We start from the raw sequence: 22,268 nt of genomic DNA, 5'->3' as shown, positions 1-22,268 counted from the left end.
AAACACTCTGAGCACTCATATCTTGAACTTTGGTATGTTAGGTATGTTATGACCTTTCCTACTTCCATTAACACTTGTCCACTGGAGTATTTGAATGTTTGCTGGTTCTTTGGGGGCTATGAAATGATACAAATGAACACCGTTCAAATTTTAGCAAGCTTTCCATATTTCACCTTTTCTGTTTCTCAACCGTATGAGAGACTGGCTTTCTGCTAGCTGCAAATTATATCTCAGAATAGGATGCCCAGTTCATAGGCTTACATGTAGCAGCCTATCTATTAGTATTCATATATGGTGCTAATATAAAAAGCTCATGCACACATTTAAAAGGTAGAAATTTGATAATATCTGAAGTTTATGAACAAACTGGCAAAAGTCACATTCAGTACATGTGCTTTTTAATTATATTCTGGTATAGCCAAATAGAATATAAAATAAACTACCATGAAATGAAGATATGTCTCCTACACTCATTGCTTGTCAAAATGACCAATACAATGTTACTTGATGATCCACTACTACTCTGCTTACACCAGGGAGCTCCTTTTTTTATGACAGAAGGCTAGCTATTTCTGAATTTGAAAGCCTGGTAATTTACATTCATTTATCAAATGATGTCAGATGAAGAATGTTACTATAATGCAGAAACATAGCTTCTAGTAAATTGAATTATTTGCAAGATGCCATTCAAAATCTGGTCAATTCAGCCAAAATGCTTTTTTTTCCTTTTTTTTTCTTTCTTTTTTTATTCAATATATTCTTCTGCCATAAATATATCAAATTAAAAAGTTGCAAGTTTCTTGGTCTATCTTGTATGTTTATGGGGATTCTTTAAATTCTTGCCAATTAAAAGAGAGTAGCTATTGCCATTCTCTGAAGCAATATCCTGATGCATATTTTGGTTGTGGCTTTGAAGTATGTATAAATTAGTGCTCTTTACTTCAAGTTGTACTAATGGTAATATTTAATTCTGACAGCTTTCCTGTAATGGTACATTAAACATGAAATGAAAGCTAACAAAGAGACCAATTTACTGATTGGAATAGCCAGTAGATGCTTTATTAGCAACAATGTTCACTTTTCATTTTGTTTGACCTTCTTGTCTGTGAGGTTAAAAGCTGAGTAAGCCAACATAATGCATGTAAAACAGCAGTTAGAGCAGTTACAGACTTCTTTACATTACAAATACCTTCATCACTGTCATCATCATCACTCCATACGATGTCAGACAGTAAAGAAAAAAAGCCATAAAGCCAATCAGTGGATTCTTCCAATGTCTCATGAATGATTCTCAGTGGTTCTGTGCTGAGCTTGTGAACAGATCTTCCTGAGTGCAGAGTTTAAAATAAAAGCCATTTGAAAAAAAAAAAAAAAATACTCCTTCAGTGATTAAAGTTCATCTTCATTTTATACAGGACTACTTATACTATCTCCTTTAACAGAAACAAAGATTGTGAATGTTAATCTTTATTATTTGAGGACAGCTCTCCTTCTTGTCCAGGACTGGTATAAACTATATCCTACTATATTTGCTGTTTGCAGAGCGATTAGGGACCCAGTGGATAATTTGAGCTAACACTGCACTCCAAGTTCTGGCTCTTCTTAAGAGGCTTGGTAGGGCAAAGTATAAATATAGATTTGATTCTACCTCTTTTTCATCCATTTAGATAACCACAATGACCTGGCTAACCACACAGACAGGTCGTACCATTGCCATGGAGTGCATGTGAAGGATGGGAAGAAGAAAGCTGTGTATAATCAGGCTAAAATAAACCTGAGCCCGGAATAAAGGGGAATACAAATCCAATTGTGACAGAGTCAGCTACTGCCAAACATGTACTACTGCATGGGTTGTTCTTCTCTTTCTTACAACTCTTCTAGAGTTTCTTTCATGCACATTTGTGCACATCTGCATATTTAATCAGGTCTAGTCCTACCGCTGCTGCAGGCAAGTAAGATGGAAAACAAGGAAGCTGTGAGTTTTTAGGTGCTCCACCTGTGTGGGACCTCCGGTGGAAGTAAGGCGCCTGCTCCCTACTGTATCCACACCCAAGGAGAGCAACCATCAGGGGGTAGTACCAGCATTCCCTTGAAGGCTTTTCCAGTTGTGATTTCACCAGATTTCTCCCTACCATGTTCCAGAGGAACTTTCCAGCCTCTGACAGAGTATATCTTCTGGCCTTTCTGTCCAGCAGACTTTTATTTTCTTGAAATCTGTACCAAGCACTGCTTAGGAAAAGGGACAACTCTCACTCAGTTCATGTTACTGTTCACTGTGCTTGAAAAGGCAGACTGAATGATTGCCCTATCTGTGTGAAGTTTTCCCACAAATGTAGGCAATCACAAAAATCACAAAAGTGATTTGAATCATTCACCTCATCTTGTTTCTAGGCATTTCAATAGAAATGCATGCTCAGTAGTAAGATGGGAGCTGTATCTCTGTTTACCACTATCTTTCTGTATGCAAACGTTTTAGTAAGAAGTTAAACACAAGTCTCTCCAGAACTACTTCTGGTTGCAGTGTTCTGACTCACAAGCCAAATCTTAGCAGTAATCAGAAGTATTCTTACATGGACTTGCAGGTTACAAAGACAGGCAAAGTGCAGGCTTGAAGCAACTCCTTTAATGGCAGCAGTATGAACAGTTATTTTCTAAAAGTGCTATAATGAAATATACAAGTAACTTTATTTGAAAAACAAATGGATCCCAAAATAATTCCATTTATTTCTAATTAGTTAATCTGAAGCACAAAAGACCAGGCTGACTTTCTATTATTTTCCATCCGTTTAGCAATGATGTATACCAAAGAAATATTTTTATTATTATTTTCTTGAAGGTTGTATTATATAGATATATTCTACTAAACAATCAGGTACATCAAATAAATTGATCAAGCGCCATGATGAAATGACATAATTACAAAGAAATATGTGTGATCTCTTAATTTAATCTACTATTATTTGCACTAATGTATTCAGAATGATTGAGTAGTATAACAGGGCATGTGCACTCTGTTTTTCATAAGGCATTTTATTTTCATTGGCCTCATGCATTGAGATGTAGAAATTTTATTTTTTCAACTTATTTGCCAGAAATACTTTTCTCAACTGTTTACAGGGAGAATGAATACTTATATTTATGTTATTAAGAGTAAATCTGAAACCTGACTCCTGATGTCATTTGCATTTTGCTCTAATCTAGAGGTGCTGAGGAATCCAAGGGGACTAATAGAATGGACATAACCAGAGAGATCTTAGCATAACCAAGGATTTGATTCACAAGCACAAATGGTTTAACTTTGGGCAGCTGCCTTGATTTCCACTGTGGCTTTCCACCTACTCTTTACCCACTGGTTGCTTAGGGATGGCTCAGTTGGTTTTACAGCCACGGGCTTTTAGAGCTGCAGGGACTACAGCTGTAAACTAGTCAAGAATTGGTGTCAATTTCTTTTAATATACTGGTCTATCAACTAGCAGTTCAAGAACCTCTTCACAGGTAGCAGAGCTGTTCCCCCTGGGCAGGCAAAGGAAATGCTCAGAGAAGAGCAAGATCAAGAGCAGAGGAAATTATTCCAACCACCCCAAGGCAAGCCATCTTTGCTGGTGAATCAAAGCCCCTGGTCTTTAATTCATGACATCTTCATAGCAAACTATGAAAAGGGATTAGAAATTGTAAGTGTCCAGAGGAAAAATTCTCCAGCTACACCTACACTAACAGGCCCAATCTGCAAATCCTGTTTAACATAGAAAGTTTTGGAAACTAGGGGCTGGGTAGAGGACATTTCAGTGGTATTTGCAAAATTAAATTTTGCATACAAACAGATACTGTAAGATCCACTTGCAATTTAATGGACAGGCCTGGAAAGTTATCTCATCGTGCATAGATCTTCTGTTTGACTTCAGTTGTATCTCCTAAATTTTTAAAAAGTAGTGGCAACAGTAACAGTGTGTCCTAAAACGCTTAAGAACATCACACCAGGTAATGCTGAAGTGAAAATTATTACTGGTCAAATACATGCTTTTAGCTCTCCCCAAAACTTTGCCAATAGCAGGTTCTTTTCCTAGTAGAACAAAATACACAAGAAACAAAGGAAATAAAGCAATTCAGGGTGTAAGAAGTAGAGAGAAAGATGTCACTTCACACACATGCAAAGAAAGATAACTATTTTCAGAGGATTTGCATACTCTTGCTTCAAGAGTGAACAAAGTTTGAGCTTGATATTTGGATGAAATTTAGATTTTTTTTTTTAATTTACAAATGTCCAGCAAGGGTACAGTATGGTAAATTTCTTTAGAATATCCTTGGATTCCACACATTCAGACTGGATTAACTGTCTTCTGTCTGACACTTCATTTCTTGGCAGACCTCAGAACACCCTTTATTGTAAAACTAAGTTAATAATATACTTCTCTTGTGAGACTGTGTTACATACTATGTAATATATCATTTGTTCCTAACATATAATTATAAACTGATTAATATTTTATACATGGTATGCAATGTACAGTATATATATTGTATATTTAGTGTCACATATCTTTTGTGCTGGGAATAGAAGGGGCAGGATCTTAAATTTAAACTGTAAACAGCATTTATGAATGCAGAGTATTTCTCAGATAGATAGATACATGCTGTAAAGTTCTACCTTTTGCTGAACTTGTAAATAAGGACTGAGCCAGTTCCTCTTAGATAATGTAGTAGAAAAATACTAAATGTCTGTCGAAGGAGGAAGGAGGGGAAGGAAAGAGATGATTGCACAGCAGGTTAAACTCAGGGATGAAACATGCAATTAATATTGAAGAATTTTTTTGTCAGTATGTAATTTCATTTAATCGCACCTTAAATTCAGATTATCCTATCTATCTGCCAGATGTACCTTAAAGCCAGGTGTTTCCCTAGTGGCTTCTAGACTCCCTTAAAAGTCAGTGCAGAAAGACATACTGCGACCTTCAGAAGTCCACTCTTGGTTTCCTATGACATATTTTTTAGGGTTATATGAATTAATTAGCAAAGATGTCTGTTCCTTTCCATTGACTAGGAAGGAAAGGAAACCTGAAAAATTAGCACAGATATGACAGTTCATTTTCCTGTGACTGAGGTATGTGACATAGATCCTATTAGTAGTGCTGTTTCATATTTGAATCCTTCTTTTCACTGTACACTTTGGCTAAGTACTTAGATTTGTATCTTTGCATTCATAATTGATATGATTATTCACCTTGATAAACCATTTGCATTCCAAACTAACGCTGGTACCACCAACAATGAATTACTATAACATTTTGTTTTGTTACGTTTTTTATTACTTGGTACAGTATAAGAGATGTTTTTCAGTAAAAAGGTCAGTAAAAGTTCAGCACTACTTTGCTGGCACTTTCATTGCTATGAGAATAATAAAGTTTTGCCTTTCTTTTTTTTTTCCCCAATTCTTTTGTCAAAGGCTTTTTGGCAAATGCTGAAATTTGGAAGAGTTAAAGCTACAGAGAAAGAATTCCCACCAAATTGAGTGACTTACTTTGTATACTACCTTTCAAAAAACTTTGCTGTAGGAAAACTCAATTGAATTTTGCTGGGAATGTTTGTTACCTGTTACAGATATCTGTAAGAAAATGTTGAAGCTTGTTTGAATTTTCTTTATGAAACGTATGCAAATTTGGTTAAAACTTCTTTAAGAAAGGCTTTAAGATGTTCTGTAGATATTAAATACTTATGAAAACTCACTATGTATTTTGAAACTGGCTTTCATGATCATTACATCAAAATTAAACTGCTACAATTCTTTTTAGTTCTCCAGCATTATTGGTTCAAAACCAATATTTTTTATTTAAAATGTAACAACAAGAATTCCAACCAACTAATTTCTTCAGTTCTGAATTCTGCTTGGATCACAATTTTCACTTCAATTGATTTGAAAATAGAATTCACCCCTTTTATAGTAATTAACAACTCACACTTAACACAGCTTTATGAAATCAACCAATGACAGACTTTAAAAGTCCTTCAATCAGCATTAGGTGCGTTCTTGAGACGTAAGACAATTTTTGTAAACTGACAAAGTCACTTCAATTTCAGCAAAATTGAGGTACTTTGTGAACAGAAGAAACCTTTTTTTCATCAGGACTGATAATAGGTCCTTTATCAGTGGCTTTTGGAAATAGGAATTGATTAATTACATGGCAGCACCTCAAGCAAATTTGGTTGAGTTTCATGGTTTGTGTCATTTATTCCTGTGAAGCGCACAACAGAAAGTGACTGATTTACCTGTGTAAATCACTTTATTCGTTATTAATAACTTTGCCATGAATGTAGTCTCCTATCAATCTGTTTTGCTTGTCAAATAGTTAAATACATACTCAGAGTTTAACCTCTTTTAAAAATTTGGGGGAAGGGGGGTATAATGAATTACATGAATTACTTAATAATTGTTGGATTTTCATCAATTACATATTTTGACTCTAGTGAGTTGAATGCAATTAAATTATAAATTATGGTAATTATCTGGTGTAAAGACTGACCTATGAGGTATAATCTAATACATTGATATTGACAAGGTACAGCTGATGAAGACAGAGAATTTCTGTCATGTTTGATAAAATACAAAAGCCTAACACTAGTTTGCAATAATAAAACATATCCAATTTTAGTAAAATATTCCGTTATAAAGAGAACAGTATTTTAATTTGAATGTTTATATATTTTTAATATTTGTTATTAGTAGTAGTATTTTGTTTCTACTCTGTGATCTTCTGAAGAGTAATAACATATAAAACTCAATTGATACATAAAATCTTTCATTATTAATATTGCAGTTTACCAACATAATTGTCCTTAACTATTATCTACCTATTTCATATAGTAACATCTGGCATGCTTATGACACTAATCTGCAGGACAAACTCAAGTGAATATCACTGAATTGTAAGCATAAATATATCATATTAATTATATTGAATTGCAAGTATAAAAACTATACCCACCCCCCTCAGACTCGATATTACCCAGTAATTTCCATTATATAGGTACTTAAGTCATAAATATGAAGACTGCAGTTCATAGCATAAAACTTCTCTGTCTCTTTCTAATATCAGCCAAATGAGAACAAAGTAGTTATAACTAGAATCTAGTTGCCAAACTTTAGAAAGAAATTCACAAAGTGTCACAATCCATCAGTTAATACCAGGCATTTTTTATATAGTCACACATTGTTGTATATGGCTTGATTTGAAGTCAGCTCAAAGACTTTTGGTTTGACCCTAATCAGGTTGTGTTTTCTGAAACAGGGAGACATTTTATCTAAAGTAATTTGAAGATTTATTGTTCATCATTGCAAGTATTCAATTCTCTAAGAACACAGATCTTAACTTTAGATTAAAAAAGCAATACTGTTAAAAAAATGTACAACGGCATTTTTAAAGGGCAATTAGGAGGGTAAATTGAGTACCTCTCAGCTTGTCACCCTTTCCTGGGAGTCTCCTGACTGAGGGCGACTCTTAGCTGACAGACCTTTTTCAAGCATGTATGAAAATGGGGAGGAGGCTATTGCAAAGAATTTTGCAGCCCCAGTGAGCCAGAATTGGGGTTAGTGGAGAAGCAGTGCTGCCACATCCTGGCACTCTGCTAGTGCCCATGCTTTGTTATTGCTGTCTATCAGACCGCACGCACACACACATATTGAGAGCACTGCAGGCAGAAAGTCTTTACCAGGTGGTAAACAGGGATCATCACAATGTTGTGAATAGGTGGCTATAGCAGATGGCAACAGGATGAAACCCAGAAAGGCCAATGAAAAAAAGGAAGAAACACCATTAGTGATAATGAACATCCTCAGCTGTCACTTGACTAAAGGAAGCAGTTAAGAAGTGAAGTGAGGAATTATTTAATTTCTGTGGGTCTGCTGTTATGAAGAAGAAATTGGAGTTCATTACAAAGAAAACAATACACTGTAGATGTGAAATAATACAGTAAGAAAGCAATGTAAAACATGGTTAAATAAGGCACAGGTATTTTCACAAACTACAAACATTCTACTGCTGGAAAAGAATTTATTACATACAGTGGATTTTAGTTGAATTATTTAGATTTCTTCAACAGCAAGTAAATAAAGAATTACACTAATGCACTTGCTACTGAAATGAATTGCTAGTTTTGTTTGTTTAAAATTAGAAATTTCACAGATACCATTATGGACCATAAATTCGGGCTGTGTTTTGTATCCCGTGATGTGCATTCAAACACACAAGACCTTTCTCTTCTCAGATCCTTCCCTATTTATTGAGACAGTTTCTGAAATGTCTTATTTTCAACTTTGTGACCTTCGTGACCTTGATCTATCACAGTTTATCATCTTATGTATGCTAGACCATTTGGGATGAACACAGTACTTGCAGCACTGCAATACTTCATAGACTGTCATTCTTTCCAGCATAATTTAATTTTCTAGGGGTTTATAACTCAGCTGTGAGATTTTCTGCAGTGTGAAACACGAGAAATAAGATGTCATCTGGGCAGCCCTTCTTTAAACTAGAATAGGGTTTAAATCCCTTTAATTGGTTTTATCATTCTGTTTTATCATTATGGAAGACAGTGAAAAACAAATTGTTTTGTAGGTTTGAGTGCATTATTTGAAGTACCATATAATTCAATTAAAAAATCTCATTAAGAACTTTGCAATGGATAAACTGTTTATTCATGCTATGGATTGACAACTTTAAATACAGTAAAAATTGTGTTTCAAAAGGTTATAGCACTGTTTTGATAAATTCCAAGGTAAGCACAGTAAGGGTCAATACCTTTTTTACCAATTATTTCAAATTGGTGAAACTTTGAAACACCTCTTTAACCAAGAGACAAAATTATTTGTTCCATTAAGTTCACTGGTGCTTTAAAATAAGCTGGAAGTTTATTATTTCTCCTGTGTAAGTGCAAAAGTAATATCAGTTTTTGGATATACCGTTACAAATACAATAGTAAATATAAGTAGCATCTTATTTTTGCAGTTGTTAAAAGTTTCCAGTGATTACGAGTTCAACAGAAAGACCACACAGTGATGACATTTTGGGAGAAAAATGGATGTATGCATTCCTAATAATTATTATTAATTCACAAAAAAAAAAAAATCAGTAGAATAGCTGCATTTTGCTGACTTCCACTTCTCTTCTGTCATTGACAGGCATTGCCTCCATAGAGATCTGCCTTCATTACAGGTCTCTAAAAAGACTCCTTATAGCTAAGCAAAAGGAATTATCCACCACAAAGAATCTGCACTTTTTTCTTTTAAGAAAGCAGTCACCACAAAATGGCAAGTTCACCATGCTGTGTGCCTGCTAATTTCACTTAGATTATTTTGTGTATAGTCTTGGGTTTTACAGATTTAGTGAGTTTTATTAGGTTTGATTTAGTTTGGCCTTCAGGTGACTGGCTAAATCACTATCAATTTACTCTGAATATTGAAAGCTCTGGATCTGAAATTAGGGCTGTGTTAATTAGCTGTAATTGGTCACAGAGATGGCAGAGAATTCTGAACACTTTATTAGCCCATCAGCAAACGTGGATTCCTGGGCAATCAATCTTCAGGATTGAAATAAATTATTTAGTTACATTTACCAATTAAAATAGATAATCCAGTTATGTGTACAAGAAATGCATGAAATACATCCCTGAATTATGAAACCAATTAAGGTGCGTTTTCTAACCACAAAGGATGGTAGTAATAACAAACAGTTGCAAAGCCCACATCAAACCAAAATGAGTCATTTTCTGCATTTCTGAAAACACTGAGAACGTATGAAATCTTCCAATGCTACTTATTCATACACACTACATGCTTCATGAGATTCCTAGTTTCTTATCTCAGACTTCTGTAATGCATATCACCTTCATACCGCATTAGAAATATTTCATTCATGTTTATAGTTGTGCAATACAACATGGTAGGAAAGCAAGCTTTCATTCCTCAAAGGAATGAACATAATAAAGTGAAACACTGCAAAATTTAATTTCTTTCTGGGTAGATAGAACAAAGGAGAATCTTTCAGCACTGATTTAATTCTTGTCTCACAATTTCCTCAAAATCCACTGCCAAAGCTGACTTGCACATCCCATCTCTGTTCTAACCTCTGAGCAAACTGACACGTAACCACCAAGGAGGCCCCACTTTATACATGCAATCCATAACACAGGGTCCTCCTGCAATATTTTGCATCATAACCACACCTCCTGAATACTACAGAGCACTACAGAATTTACAGTCAGCATGTTCTGGATGTGTAAAATTGCACAAAATATACCTTAAATCTTTCTATGAGTGGAGCTTGAATTCATGTATTCTAACTTCAGCTACTGAAATACCTTATCTTACCTCAGTTCTAATGGCTCCCTTTCAAATACCAAATAGAGAGGGTCTCCCCACCAAAGTAATTTAGCACATCTATTTTACAATGAAAATATCTCATTTTCATATAGTTACTCCTGGTACAAATTTCATCTTATATAAACCGTCAAAATTCCCAAAGTTGATAGTTTACTTCTGAAAGAATGTAAAACCATAGTAATCGAGAAGAAAAATCTATGGTTTGGCAGTCTAATCATAGAAGCCACTTGAAGTTTATACTGATAAATTAAAAGAATACACAAGACCTAAAATATATACTTTATGTCTATTTTGAATTAATTCCCCTTAAGGTAATGACAGCAATATTGTTGATTGTTGAAAGGTAATGACAGCAATATTGTTGATTGTTGAAATAAGAAAATAATTTCTGAGTTCAAATCTAAACTACTTTCTACTCTGCTGATGTGTTTCTACTTAGTTCCATGAATATCTGTGTATCTGGGTAACTCATAACTTAGGGCATTCACTTCCTTTATTGGCCAGAGGCTAACAGCTCTGTAGTGTAATCAAGAGGAACAAAACTGTGTATATTCCTCAGACACAAGATTCCTAGCTTGATTTGCTATGTCAAGCCCCTATTTTCTGGTGAAGTCAGTCCTGTGTAGTACAGTCACTACTAGCAGCTCTGCTATGGAGACAGTCATTTCTTGCACAGAGATGTAGTGAAAGTCTCTGGTAGCAGCCTGTAAGTTGAAGTCCCTTGTCATCTTTGTAACCGCTCTTTAAAAATTTGCAGGCTTCTCCTAGGTCACCCCTCAGTTTTCTCTTCTCTAGACTGAGCAAGTTTCTCTCTCTCAGCTTGCTTCATTCATATGCTATGCATACTTCCTAAACTTGGACTTCATGGAACTTCAGGTAAAGAAAAGGGAAAGAAATTGAATGCACTGACTTATGAAAGTGTTATTTAAGGAAAAATACACTGAATATTCTGTGTTTTATAGATTAAAAAAGTACAGTTGAATATAATTTCTTTGGTATCCTTCATTTACATTTGAAAACTAGGAAATTAATTTTAATCATGCTTGCAAAACTAAACTTACAGTCCTGAAAGTAATCATTCACTTTTTTATGCAGGTCTGGTTGTTCAAAGAACAGTATCAAGCCCAAGAGAAAATTTCACTGGATTTTAGAATTAATGAGTCCCTAAAAAATACACTTCAGATTTTGCTTTCTATATGAAAAGATGGCATTATCTTCAATGGACACAAAAGGCCAAACTCTCAGAGGGTGAAAATCATTTTAGTGTCAATAACGCCTGACAGGTGCTCTTATGTGAAATCTTCAGCTATGTCCATGGACTTTTTATAAATAAGGGGTTTAAACTGGAAAAAACAGACTGAGTAGGAACTCAGGAGTAGAAAAGCAAGGGTCATGATAAGAACTGTGTAGTCGTTGGTATGTAAATACAAATAACAGTCTAATGAATTCTGCTCTACAGGAGCACAGCAGTTTCTCCTCTTAACATTTCAGCATTAAGACCCGATTTAAAAGGTAGCTTAATTTATCACTTAGGAACAGAAATATCTTTGGAGAGGAAAAGAAACAAACTCATGAACTCAAACTCAAAGTACTAGAGTATCATCTCGCAGAAATCTCCACAAAATACAAACTTACTCCGCAGATTAAATTTTACGTTATTTTATGTCTACAGCTTGGTCTGAAAATATCAGTTTCCATCAACACCTGTGGGATTTAAACTCATTTAACCAATACAACATGAACATCAGATTTCCATCTGCTTAGAAAATTTCCAGAGTCTCCAGTACAAATTCAGATTCTCATTGCTTAGCAGTACCCTGACTAGTGTATTGAGCATGTATGAGCTGACAGCCAGTTCAGGAATTGCTTAGTCTAAGAGTTTGTGCCCTGGCTTTTGACTGCTCATTGAAAAAATGTTAAGAACTTGATTGAATGATTGATTGATTGATTGATATTTCATATGGAAAATTAAAAGCAGAATATGGTGGTGTGTCGCTCTTGGTTTTTATCTGTCTGTGTTGTAGCATTAAGCATGTGGTGCCATAATTAAAATCTGATGCCTGTTTTGGGATGATTGTTGAAAAATATATTTTGCTAGGAAAGTGACTTCCTTCTGAAAATGAAGACAGATGAGAAGCAAAAAAATCTGAGAGGCTTATGATATGTTTTCTCCATATTTCAAGCCTCTGTGTCACCCATTGATCCAGGATTGGTTGGTTTCTTTCAAGATCTGTGTCTCAAAACCATTTTAAGTAAATCTTGAGGTCAATATTGATATATAGCAGGACAAAATTCTATCAATTTATCAGTAACTAATAAAGTCCAGGAAATTAACTTTGAAACATCAACTCAATTTGTTTTGAATTAAAAGGCTGAAGTTTGAATTTCAATTCCTAGTAAATTTTTGTTACAGATGTGATAACTTTAGAGCTGGAGTTCTTATTTAAAAAAGAAAAAAAAACATAACCATTTGTTTTCTATTTTACATACATGTTTCCCAGTCATTACAGGCTGTTTATCTCACAGAAGTTTGGCTTGCCGAAGATTATGCGCCCTTTACAAACATAGGTTGTCAATTTATTTTACTTTTCACTATATATCATTGCTAGACACAATGTATAAAAATCAAGTAGCAGTGAGGTAATTTCTCTTCCCCACTCCTTTCCTCTCTTTTCTCAACCAGGATCATATTCCTTGTGCCACCCACTTCATTTTCATCTTTGCCTTCAGTAACCAATATGTACCTCAAATCTTAATCTTCAGTCAATTTGCCAAGTCTTAAACTAAGCTAGAATTATGGCCTTATTGAAAACAAGGGTGTGACTTAGCTAATAGTAAGAATCTGGTCCTCTGTGCTTATAATTTTTTCAGATGAATTTAGAGCTACCATGTTTAGAAATTATCTTTTGCACTTTTCTTGCCACTGAGCTATACAAGCATGTCAGAATACTGAAGGCAGCTATGAAGTTTTTAAAATATGTTACAGAAAATGTGAATTATTTTATCCTTCTTGAAATGCTTTTATATAGAAATTTCAAAACAGAAATCTGACCATACATGCTCATATACACATTATATTGCTGTCAACATACACATTTTCCAAGATGACAAGGAGCTGCAAATGAAGATATTTAAATCATAAAAATGTATGAAGTGTAAACTAGCATATTCTGACTCTTCTCATAGTATCTCTTCTCTTGGTAAACTCAGCAAAGACACTATGCTCTCTCCAAGAATGTAAAGGATGTGCATATTTACATAATACATACTCCTTAATTTTTTTTTTTTAATTTTAATATACAGGATGTCAAACAGAATATGCTGAATTTTACCTGCAAAGGCTTTGTAATCCACCAAGTCAAACATTACAATAGCTACTGCTGACCAGGTAACAATCAGAGCAACGACAAGAATCCATACTGCTGGTGAGCTGAACGTTGTCACAAGGTCCTCCGTAACAGATTTTTTGCCCACTTTCATGGATGATGAAGGAACAGATTCATTCTTACCATCTATTATTGTCGTGGTTGTAGACATATGTCCTAGGTAAAAAGACAAAGCAGAGGAAAATAGAATATAACACTTGGAACCTAAAAATCAAGAATATCGTTGTTCTGAAATCAATCTGTAATCAGAATATTTAGCATAGATGCGAATATTGTATTATTAAAGGCAGGCAATTGTGCTTTCTGGAAGGAGTTTTTCCTGAACTGGGGCCACTTTTAGTAAAGTTAACTTTGGAAATAGTGAAATTATAATGAAATAGCCATGACCAGCCTTTTGATTACAATATGATATTTTTTAGTCTGCCATGAGTAGCTACAGACCTGGGAGAGTGATTGATGAAAGCATAAAATATTATTACTCTCCAAAGGGCTGTCTTGTTATGGGCTGTAGGCCAGATTCTCAGGTGATGTGATTAAGTGTACTTCCATTGACTGTAATGGAGCTAATGTGTAATGGAGTAATGCCACTGGAGGTTTGGCTGGAATTCTGCTGTCAAGGACACATATCAATAGCAATAGGAACATATATACTCCATTTTATCTAATAGGAACACAAATGATTTACATGTCCAGTATCCTTACAAGTTGCCGAATGGCTTGTAGTTGATTTTAAAATATATTTGTGTTATTTCTGACTTAATGATAAAGTCTCCTAAAAAACAAGAATAACAGTGTCAAAGCAGACTGGATTCCAGAAAGCACAGGTTTGTGCTAGAAAGCTGGTAGGAAGGTGAGTATTTACATACATTACCTAAGAAAACAGGTGACATGCATTAACTGTTTAGTGAAGAGTCAACAATAGTGACTTAATCTGCTTCTTCCTGGAGTATTAAGGAAAGTTAATTCAGGACACAAGCCAAAATTATGGTTATGGAAACCTGACCACATTTGAAAGTTCTCAAATTACTCTTCTTCACAAGAGAAAGTGATGACTTAAAGAATCATGGTTGGTATTTGTTTTCCAGTATATACAATAACAGTAGTAAAAACATTCATAACTCCACAGCCAAAAACTAGAAGAGCACAGTATCTATACTTAGGTTTAGAATATATGCATGTGTGCTGATGTTAAAGTATTCAAAGATATAATAAATATATTCCTGGTCTGTTTGATGATACCAACTGTCCTAAATTAACGCTAGTGATTTCAGGTACCCTTGCCAAAACAGAGGTGTGAAATTTCAAGGAATCAGATGCTGCCTGTTGGGCTCATACTTTTGCTTCTTGCACTGAGATCACCTATCTTCTCTCACAGCTGATAAAACTTATAAAGATGATCATTTTCTAGGATTATGACTATTTTCTAGTATTATGAGGTAAGGAAGCTGACAGACCTGCTTTATACACAGATTAACAGATTTTGTTTCAATTTTCACATAGAAAATGGCAAATATTCATTTGGAAACCATCTCTAGAACTAAGGTACAGGGCTGTTGAGGACTTTCAGATATTTGCAATCACAACATCTATGTAGCCTCTATGAGAATCACTATATTGATATTCTTAAATAAATAAAGGAAGGAAGGATTAGTTCCTTGATATTAACTTGACATTACCAATAGCTATGTATATTAATCGCTAAAAAGAAAAAAGGCATAACAAGTCCTCCAATCCTTATGCTAATGAATATTGTTTTTCTGCAGAAAGTGAGAACAGTAATCTAATGTGCTACTGAAATGACCTTAATGTATCTCACATATATCTGTAGAACTGTGAAAGACAATTCTGGTATCAGAAGTTCCCTAACTCTAAATCTGTCATATCCATAGAGTGTTCAAATTGATAACCCAAACTATTCTACAGTGCTTTTGTTTGTTATGTAGGGCATTGTGTGTACTTCCCTTAGCTCTACCTTTTAAACTTCCTTCTGCACAAGCATCCTAACACTGATCAGTGCCTTGCTTCAAGCACTGGAAAGCTGTTCTGCTACACAGCAGTGTTGTATAAGCAGAAGAAGATTGGCATATTACATGCTTTTGTTACTTATTTGAAAACTAGTCTTATTTATAGAATGTTTATTCTGTTTATGAATAATGTCTATCTACTAGGATAGAATTTATACACTCTTTTAAAAGAAAAAATATTATAAAACCATCACTATTTCCATTTATTCAAACATAAATTTTAGATCAAACATTTCACAGCAGGAGGAAAAATCTGCCAAGTGACAAATAGCAATAAAGATCTGATTCCAAAAGTCAAATTCAGAATCAACAGCATTTTGTTATTCTACTGCATACAAAATGCTAGTAATTTGTACATGCAACAGGTCATAAACGACACATTATGCATTTTTTTTCTCTTGTGAATATCAGTCAGAGTTTATGATATGTAAGAGAGAATAGAAAGGTACTGTCTCATCTTGACTATCTGATTACTACCACAGCACATCTCCAAGGACATACTAATGACAGATACTTGCACAGTTATAATATACAAGCAACTAAAACTCTACGTGTGTATATAGATAAAGACTTAAAATTACCATTCAAAGGACCATTCCTCCAGGTTTGTTGCTATGTGAAAACTGTTCTTTCCTATTTGGTATACCTCACTTTTCAAATTCATGCTGCTATATGCCTTCTTTGATAAAGAAAACAGCTTCCCATAATTTATCCATCTAAGCAATGCTACAGAGACAAAGCTGAAGTATCCTGGAAAATTATCTTTTGCATGCTTTTGGCTGCTGATGTAGCTGTGGCAGATTTCTCCTTAAAAACTCAGGATGTTATACAACAAAATCACCACCATCACATTCATTGAAATGGGAGAACAGCTATTAACTAGAAGTCAAGCTAAGACTAATGCTGTTACACTGCCAGAGCTTCCTGATGCAAGTGCTTGCAGTATGATTCAGGAGACCTAAGAAAGTTCTCTAGTGCTGTTAGGGATGCTTCATGATATCAGAGATATACAGGACTGTCAGGCACAATCTATAGCACACTAACTTCTGAATCTCCTGTAAGAACCCAGACAGAATATCCTAAACCACTGAAAATAGAAATTAGACTTTTATGTTCTTAGATGCTAATATAAACAAAATTGGCTGGAGGAGTTTATCTGAGAACTCCCAAGGGAGATATTGATATTGCTACTACACAATCTCATGTGGGGGTTGATTCCAAAAAGTCCAAGATGACTGCCCTCCCCCCTAAAACCATTCTGTTATTGCATGGTACTATCCTGATGCCTTTCTCTGCCTGTTCCTTGCTTTGAAGTGCCCAGGTGTTGCGTGCATTTTTGTCCATTTTCCTCCAGCGCTAATCTCCCCAAACCTGCAGCAGTGCTATTTACACAGCAAGGCCAGTAGAGAAAGAGGGGACCTACACACACGCAATGTTTCCAACAGTTCAGCCAGCACTCCATAGTTAAGCAGAGCTCCTGCCCAAAAGGTCAGTGGGTCTTCAGTTGCCCCATGGAGGAATGAGAGACAGGCTTTTTTATTGCTGTGAAATCATCTGATAGAGGCTAGAGAGTTTTACTTCTGCAACTGAGAAGGGCCATTCAGCAACAGGTTAAAATCAGATTACTGAACTTTTCCAGACATCCTTGCTGCCCATAAAATACACATTTTCTCTCCCAAGACAATTTTCACTCTGTATTACATCCAACCAGAATCCAAGGCAGTTAACTTTAAATGAACACTGCAGTGGATCAAGAAATCATGAGCATATCAGTTGTCCCTGCTTTGAGGGAGGCAACATCCATCACAGGAGTGGAGGGTGCAGCTGAAGGCTGTTACAAGTTCAGCCATCCAATTCTAGTCCACCACCATGTCTGCTAGAGCCTCCTGCACTTTGGGTTGTGATTGCTATTGGTTTGCAATGAGGATGGGAACTTAAAAGAATTATGTATACATTTCTATAAAATGATTATTCTGGGGATATGTACCTCTAACTCCACAGTTTCTCATGCACACAGAGCTATACCCTAGGGTCACAAATGTCACATTTACATCAATGGACTGATTTGCTAAATTCCAAACAGCTAAAACTCTGAGATTCTTACTATTCCTGCTGTTTCAGAGTTGTCACTTAGGATACAATCTGAAGAACCGTAAGGTCTCACAAGTATAAATAAACCTCGACAATTGGTGACAACTTTGAGATGAACACCATGTGACTTTCAGAGGCCAGAGTGAGCTTGTAGTCCTAGCAGCTTAGATAAAATACTCTTTGCATTTGTGAGTAGAGCTCCCTTAAGGCATAATAAGCATAGGAGTCTATGGTTAAGAATGGGCACTTGATTTTACAGTTCAACAACTATACCTTCCAATACCCAGAAGAAAAACCAAACAGGAAACAGAACAAAAAATACCCCTACTCCGTTCAGACTCATTCAAACATAAAGCAGTAATTTTCTGTATTTATGTTATAGGTTTTATTTTGGTTTGTTTTGGTTTGTTTGTTTTGTTTTTGGTTTTGGTTTTTTTTTATATAACAGTCCTAGTTCTGCCAATAGCAGCAAAAATAAAAATAAAAAGACAATCACATAAAATATTCAATATGCAATGCATTTTTAAGGCGGAGCATATTAAAAACAAAGGGCTAGTCACAGAATCATAGAATCATAGAATAGTTAGGGCTGGAAAGGAACTTAAGATCATCTAGTTCCAACCCCCCTGCCATGGGCAGGGACACCTCACACTGAACCGTGTCACCCAAGGCTCTGTTCAACTGGACTTGAGTACCATCAGGGATGGAGCATTCACAACTTCCCTGGGCAGCCTGCTCCAGTGCCTCACTACCCTTACAGTAAAGAATTTCTTCCTTATATCCAATCCAAACTTCCCCTGTTTAGGTTTTAACCCATTACCCTTTGTTCTATCACTACAGTCCCTAATGAAGAGTCCCTCCCCAGCATCCTTATAGGCCCCCTTCAGACACTGGAAGGCTGCTATAAGGTCTCCACGCAGCCTTCTCTTCTCAAGGCTGAACAGCTCCAACTTTCTCAGCCTATCTTCATACAGGAGGTGCTCCAGTCATGCTACTAAAAAAAACGTAGATGTCTTTTAAATACTGTTGCTAGGGCATTTCACCTCAGTGCAGTCTGCTCTAAATGAGAGAGGTGGTAGATTTTCATTTGTCTGTTCCACTACCCAGATGAACACTCCAATAAATACAGAGTATTCTGTATTCAGGTCATTAATGGCTCTTGTTTGACCTATTCCACTTCATTTGGAATATTTAAATATTAATTAAGGGAGCAGAAAAGAGAAAGTGTGACTGTATAAATTGACACTGTATGTTAAGCACCAGCTCGAGCCTTGGGCTTTAACCTGTTGACCTTACCAATCCACCACTGTTGTGATCAGGGAGGCAGGAGTCTCAGTTTACGAGAAGGAGGGTACCACAGGGAAAAGAGGACAAGAGATTAGAGCCCTTCAAAGAAGGACTGGGCAATGGATATATGATAATCTGCTGCATTTTTTCATGTCCAGTACATCACTCTTAGTGAGTCCACAGACCTCTGCAACTCTCACTTTAATCACTCTTTTCCCATGTGGGGAAAATGCTTTCTATCACAGGAAAAAACAATACCTACATCTGTTGTTCAAGTGATACTTATGCTTCACTGTGGCATCCTCCAGTTTTCATCTCTTTTCTATGGTTTCTGCACTCTTGCCTTACACAAATGGAAAGGAAAATGAAGAATTTCTGCTGTGGCTTGCAATAAAATATCAGTAACAACATTCTCTCCTGAAGTGGTCTACTACTGACTTGTCCATAAAGCTTCTGCTGCATCATGAGCATGTAGCCAATTTCCAAGCACTTTCATAGGCACAGGTTGTTGAAAACACTTCACTTAACTCATGCTTTTTGCCTTCTTTATACATTCATGTGGGAAAAAAATACTGAGCAAAAAGTAGAGACCCTCAGAGAGCCTCCACCATCTTACCTGGCCAGCACCAGAGGCCAGGAGATGCAGACAGATGGTAAGAGAGTACAGAACAGCAAACAAAACCATTTAGTCTCCTCCAAATGCTGCTAAAGCATATAATTGCAGTGGATCTAAAACCATTTACTATGGAGGATCTGCAGTCTTGGTAAACTTCAATGGGTTAGGAACCTACTTAGATTCAAAAATTTGGATCATAAAATCATAGAATAGTTAGGGTTCTAAAGGACCTTAAGATCATCGAGTTCCAACCCCCTTGCAGGGATGCCTCACACTAGATCATGCTGCCAAGGCTCTGTCCAACCTGTCCTTGAACAATGCCAGGGATGGAGCATTCACCACTTGGGCAGCCTGCTCCAGTGCCTCAACACCCTTACAGTAACGAACTTCTTTCTTATGCTTAACCTGAACTACACCTGTTTAAGTTTAAACCCGTTACCTTTTGTTCTACCACTACAGTCCTTAGTGCAAAGTCCTTCTCTGGCATCCTCATAAGTCCCCTTCAGTTACTGGAAGGCTGCTATGAGGTCTCCACGCAGCCTTCTCTTCTCCAGGCTGAACAGCCCCAACTTTCTCAGCCTGTCTTCATACGGGAGGTGCTCCAGTCCCCTGATCATCCTCGTGGCCCTCCTCTGGACTTGTTCCAACAGTTCCATGTCCTTTTTATGTTGAGGACACCAGAACTGCACACAATACTGCAAGTGAGGTCTCACAAGAGCAGAGTAGAGGGGCAGGATCACCTCCTTCAACCTGCTGGTCACGCTCCTTTTGATGCAGCCCAGAATACAGTTGGCTTTCTGGGCTGCAAGCGCACACTGCCAGCTCATGTTCATTTTCTTATAAATCAACACCCCCAGGTCCTTCTCCACAGGGCTGCTCTGAATCCCTTCTGGGCCCATCCTATAGGTGTGCCTGGGATTGCCCCAAGCCAGGTTTAGGCCCTTGCACTTGGCACTGCTGAACATTATGTTTTCTATGGGACATATATAGAAATATAAAGGCTCTTCTTAACACTGATAGAGAGGCAGATGGAAACAGGGAAAGACAACTTAAACAGGCAAATTCAGCTTGTACTTAAAAACTCTTTTACCATTATCTGCAACAGACTCTGAGTAGGGCAGTGACATACAGCTCAGCCCAGAAATGGGTGGCAGGCACCTAGAGTAGGTCTTCTGATTTTGAAGGAACTTCTGCAAGCTGTTGAGCAGAAAGGTGACCTCTTTAAGAGCAGCCAATTTATTTATAGCTGCAGCATAAATCTTCAGATGGCTGACATTCAGCCATTTTTTTTCCTTTTGTATCATTTTACATACCTTTAAGTACAAATGAACTCAACTGGAATAACTAAAAGGGAATAATAAATAAAGATTTGCACAACTCATACCAGAATTTACAGACTTCTAAATTCATTGCAGAGTACTGAAGTGTTGCTGTACAGTTTATGTAATTAAAGTACAAAGAGAAAGACCTCTACACATATCATATGTATATCGGCAGGCTTCTCAAAATTAAAAGGTAGTATTTCTGCAGACTAAAGGTTTGAAAACTGTGACTGGGACTGTCTGTGATGAAACATTTGCAGATTTATTGGTGGCTGATAGTTATAAAAACGTAATATTCTTTATGAAATGTGGAAAATAGGGTTGGAGATTATGCAGAAACCAATTCTACATGACAAAAGAAATAGAGAATGTGGAATATGGAGAGTATGGTGCATGAAAATTAACTGAATGAATTTAGAAAAGCACTTCTAATCACATATGGTGCCGAGTAATTTTTTAATTTCCTTTTCTGTTATTATATCTGTCTTAGCTCTGTTTTGATCAATAGACAGTATCTGATAATTTAAGGAAGTGAATTGTATTAATCTTTTCTATTCATTCTCTAAGAAATTATGTACACCAATCTTTTGATCTCATCAATTTCAATAAGGAGTTTTGAGAATAAAAGATACATCTTATCAAGCTATTTCATTATCTAGTTCAAAGAAAAAGTGTACTTCATACAGTATTGATAAATAATACTAACAAACAATGGTAGAACTACTAATAATAAACACTATAAAGTGAAAGCTAAAAGTTATTAATGCCATATTCTAAGGTATGATATATATTTTTTTGATTGTAATAATGACTTACCTTAGGGTACTGTGGTGGGCTGACCCTGACTGGACACTAGGTGCCCACCAAAACTGCTCTGTCACTCCCCTCCTCAGCTGAACAGGGGAGAGAAAATATAGCTAAAGGCTCGTGGGTCAGTATAAAGACAGAGAGAGATCACTCACCAGTTACTGACACAGGCAAACAGATTCAACTTCGGGAAATTAGATTAATTTATTACCAATCAAATCAAAGTCAGATAATGAGAAATAAAACCAAATATTAAAACATCCTCCCAGGCACTCCCTTCTTCCTGGAGTGGGATGAACTGACCTCAACTCCCACTCTCTATCCCCCTGTGCTTGTTGACCTTAGTTTTCTTAAATAATAAAAAAT

The 22,268-nt window shown here is 36.1% G+C and overlaps 1 protein-coding gene across 3 annotated transcripts in view; it reads right to left on the bottom strand.

The window, feature by feature from the left end:
• Positions 1–22,268, bottom strand: part of TRDN (triadin) — a 104,205-nt gene that overhangs the window by 55,227 nt on the left and 26,710 nt on the right. For 2 of the 3 annotated variants that reach the window (XM_061460012.1, XM_061460011.1), the window contains 3 exons: positions 13,702–13,911; positions 7,702–7,743; positions 1,190–1,327 (listed from right to left, as the gene is read on the bottom strand). In XM_061460012.1, the coding sequence (XP_061315996.1) occupies positions 1,190–1,327; positions 7,702–7,743; positions 13,702–13,911 (390 nt within the window). The remainder of the gene's footprint in view (positions 1–1,189; positions 1,328–7,701; positions 7,744–13,701; positions 13,912–22,268) is intronic. The other variant, XM_061460010.1, reaches the window with a different exon arrangement.

The sequence above is a fragment of the Pezoporus flaviventris genome, unplaced genomic scaffold (assembly GCF_033815535.1).
Source record: "Pezoporus flaviventris isolate CSIRO_AGI_PZ_B2104156 unplaced genomic scaffold, CSIRO_AGI_Pfla_v1 ptg000031l, whole genome shotgun sequence".
Classification (NCBI taxonomy): domain Eukaryota; kingdom Metazoa; phylum Chordata; class Aves; order Psittaciformes; family Psittacidae; genus Pezoporus; species Pezoporus flaviventris.
Note: the sequence above shows the minus strand (reverse complement) of the source record. Positions and strands in the feature narration are given on the sequence as shown.